The sequence below is a fragment of the Orycteropus afer genome, unplaced genomic scaffold (genome assembly GCF_000298275.1).
Source record: "Orycteropus afer afer isolate SDZICR_OR568_19922 unplaced genomic scaffold, OryAfe1.0 scaffold00097, whole genome shotgun sequence".
In the NCBI taxonomy this organism is placed as follows: Eukaryota; Metazoa; Chordata; class Mammalia; order Tubulidentata; family Orycteropodidae; genus Orycteropus; species Orycteropus afer.
In genome coordinates, this window is record NW_006921684.1 from 3623621 (window position 1) to 3627067 (window position 3447).

At 35.2% G+C, this 3447-nt stretch overlaps 1 protein-coding gene across 1 annotated transcript in view; it reads left to right on the forward strand.

Annotated features, from left to right (window-relative positions):
* Positions 1 to 3447, forward strand: part of MON2 (MON2 homolog, regulator of endosome-to-Golgi trafficking) — a 213996-nt gene that overhangs the window by 135098 nt on the left and 75451 nt on the right. The window contains exons 31-32 of the mRNA XM_042781208.1: positions 1632 to 1822; positions 3122 to 3179. Coding sequence (XP_042637142.1) covers positions 1632 to 1822; positions 3122 to 3179 — 249 coding nt within the window. The remainder of the gene's footprint in view (positions 1 to 1631; positions 1823 to 3121; positions 3180 to 3447) is intronic.

The following is a 3447-nucleotide window of genomic DNA, read 5'->3' on the forward strand; positions in this document are numbered from 1 at the left end:
TTCTAAAATTGACCTTAGGTCGATCAGCTTTGGTTCTATGCCTATTTTTGAACCAATGTTTATTGACAGGGAAATGGAATAGATTGAGTGACTTAATAAGATAATTGCCTCCTTTCCCTAATTCCTAAACTCAGGTGGGATCAGCTTTGTCCTAAAGCACATGAGTTGTGTGGAGGTGGAGGAAGGGACAAGGGATAAGTAGATTCTAGGTAGATTATCTGTTAGTGAAAGCCCCATATCATGCTACTAATATGTAATGGTTCATATGTTCACCATAGAGTACTCAAGTGTAATTTGTATGGGGGATGATGAGATTAGGTTGTATATTCATGCCATAACTGTGAAATTTAGAAATTCATCTCTTCTTCTCTTTGTCTTTCTCAGACTAGAATTTTTATATGAAGAAGAATTTTGACTATACTAAGACTATCCTGACAGTATGCCAAAATTATTCATTGATGGTCCTCTGAGATAGCTCACTGTAATAATTTGATCAGTCCAGTCTCTAGTTGCCAGATAGAACTACTATAACCAAAGAAATCCATTCTGAATTACCAAGTTAGTTCTTTTAATGGTTATAACAGCAGCCTGTCCCAAAAGTGATCAATTAACAAAAAAGTCTCAACATCTTGGTCCCTTTACATAGCTCAGAGTGTACGCTCAGTGGTTAAATATAAATAAACCATCTTCTTGAATTACCAATTTTACTGAAGTGTTTGGAAAAGGAAAAATAATACATTAAAATACTACAGAATAGAATATAAAATTCAAAACATGTTAGAGATAAAGCATAAGACTTCAAAATAATGATGCTTTAGGCTGTGTTTACTCTTCTCTAAATATTCAAGAGCTCTGGTGCTGTAGTGGGAAAGACATTTGGCTGCTAGCCATAAGGTCAGAGGTTCAAACACACCAGCTGCTCCAAGGGATGAAGATGGGGCAGTCTACTTCCATAAAGAGTTACAGCCTTGGAAACCAAGTGGGGGTTACTCTGAGTTGGAATCGACTCTATGGCAGTAGGTTTGGATTTGGTTTGGTTAAGCAGAGGTTAAGCTAATTGAAACGCTGGTTTAAACCCACCAGCCCCCACTGGAAAAAAAGACTTAATGATCTGTTTCTATAAAGATTTCAGCCTCCGAAACCCTGTGGGGCATTTCTCCTCTGTCCTGTGGTATGTATCACTGTGAGTCAGAATCTGCTTGATGGCACACAACAACAAAAGGTTAATAGGAAAATATAAGCACTGTTGATCTCTCCTGAAGGGGAGAACCACATCAGCCAAACTATTTTGTAGTAGAAGAGCTATTGCAGAGTATTCTGATTCCATAACATCAAGTTCAGGAAAGCTGCCAAACTATAAATTCCCTGCTCTTAACTTTTCGGGTCCTAATTATTCTGATGATAAAAATTAGGGTCATTTTTTATAAGATATGGGACTTAAAAAATACATCTCACTAGGCAGTAGGATCTGAGGACCATGTCTGAGTATTGGTCTTTCTGAAAATAATTTTTAAAACGAAAATGCCTTTGCTGTAATTTTTTTTCTCTTTGCTATAGTTTTTTTTTAAGTAATAAAAATGATGTGTGTGTTTTAAATGCATACTTACCTTAAACTATCTTTATTTTCACAGACTCTTAGAGTTCCTCTCAGTTTGAAGTATTCCTGTCCTTCTGAAAGCACATGGAGACTAGCAGTAACTTCTCTCCTCAAAGTTCTTTCTATTGGGCTTCCTGTTGCCCGGCAGCATGCTTCTTCTGGAAAATTTGACAGCATGTGGCCAGAACTAGCCAACACTTTTGAAGACTTTCTTTTTACTAAAAGGTCAGCTTATTCCTTTTAAAAAGTAGCACAGCCTTTCAAGTGTCATATCACATGTGAAATCATTCAAAAAACAATATTTATCTTTATTAACAAAGTAATTGATTATTAAGATTATTCCATTGTGTATAAAACAGGTGGATATGGCATTTATCCTCTGAGTACATTATCTATGAACAGTGGAGATTTTAGCTTTTTAGATTTAAATTAAATCTTTAATTTTTGGTTGTGAGCCAAGAATCTTAACATGTAAGACCATATGAGTGCATCATAATTAAGGAGCAATGATTTTAATTTAGTGAAGTTAGGAACATTCATTTTTTAATCTAATACCCACTTGACATTACAGCAGAAAAATAATTTCAGAAAAATCAGTGTATTACCATATAAATAAGATCAATGGTGAAAATGATCAGTCCTTTAAAATTGGTTATTTTTTTTTAAATGGAATTTTCATTGTTTCTTACCCAAGGATGAATTTTATGGTGTATGAACAATATACTCCAGTACATTTTTTTCCACACATATACAGAGAGAACTGACAAAAAAAATACAAATACTTTACCAATTTAAAAGTTGTATTTTTCTTTCAAATAAAGATTCACATAAAGAATTTTTTAAAAGTCACTAAGTACTGTGTTCCTTAATCTTAGATTATTTAAGAATCTTACATGGCCCATTTGCACCTACAGTATTGACCATCTCCTCGGAAGGAAGGTTGGGGAATCTACTTCCGTAGTGATACAGCCTCAGAAACCCAAGGAAGGGTCGCTATGAGTCGATATGACTCTACGGCAGTGGGTTTGGTTTTTTATAATTTATAAGAAAACTCTTAATCATCAGCATTTTTTAAACTTTAACCAGTGTTTTTTTTATATGCTCAAATCTAGCAAGGACTCTGGCTATAAATTAGAATAAATGATGATGAGTTTGGGTTCTGAGATCAGGATACTCAACCTATGCACGATCCAATAGTTTCCTGATCTTTATGAATCTTTGGGATTAGGAGGAGTGTGCCTTTCCATTTTTAATTTTCGCTTTTTGTATACTGATCATTCCTAAGGGCCTTGTTGTTGTTGTTGTTGTTGGATGCTGTTGAGTCAATTCCAAATCATAGTGACACTCTGTGCCAGTACGATTGCCTTATAGTGTTTTCTTAGCTGTAATCATTAAGGAAGAAGATATCCAGGTCTTTCTCCCATGGTGTGTTCATTGTAATTTTCACTTAGCAGCTGAATACTTAACCATTGCACCATAAGGGCTTCAGCTTTTAATTTCGTTACTCTCTCCTCTCATCACAAGATATTTTACCAGTCCAATGTTTCTGTTACATGCTTCCAATAACATTAATATTATTAATGTAAGTTCCTAATAAATTATTTTTTAATTGATTGTCATTCCATTCTTAATTGCCACCACACTTATCCCAGATCTTTTAGTATCATTAAACACATTTCTTGGAGGCGGGGCAAGATGGCGGACTAGGCAGAAGGATTGCACAGACCCTCTTCAACAAAGAAAAGGGAAACCAATAAATACAGACACAGAAGATAATCTTGGACCCCTGAGCCTTGAAGGAAAGGATGCAGATTTGGACTAAACCCCAACTAGCAGAAGAATTTGCGTGA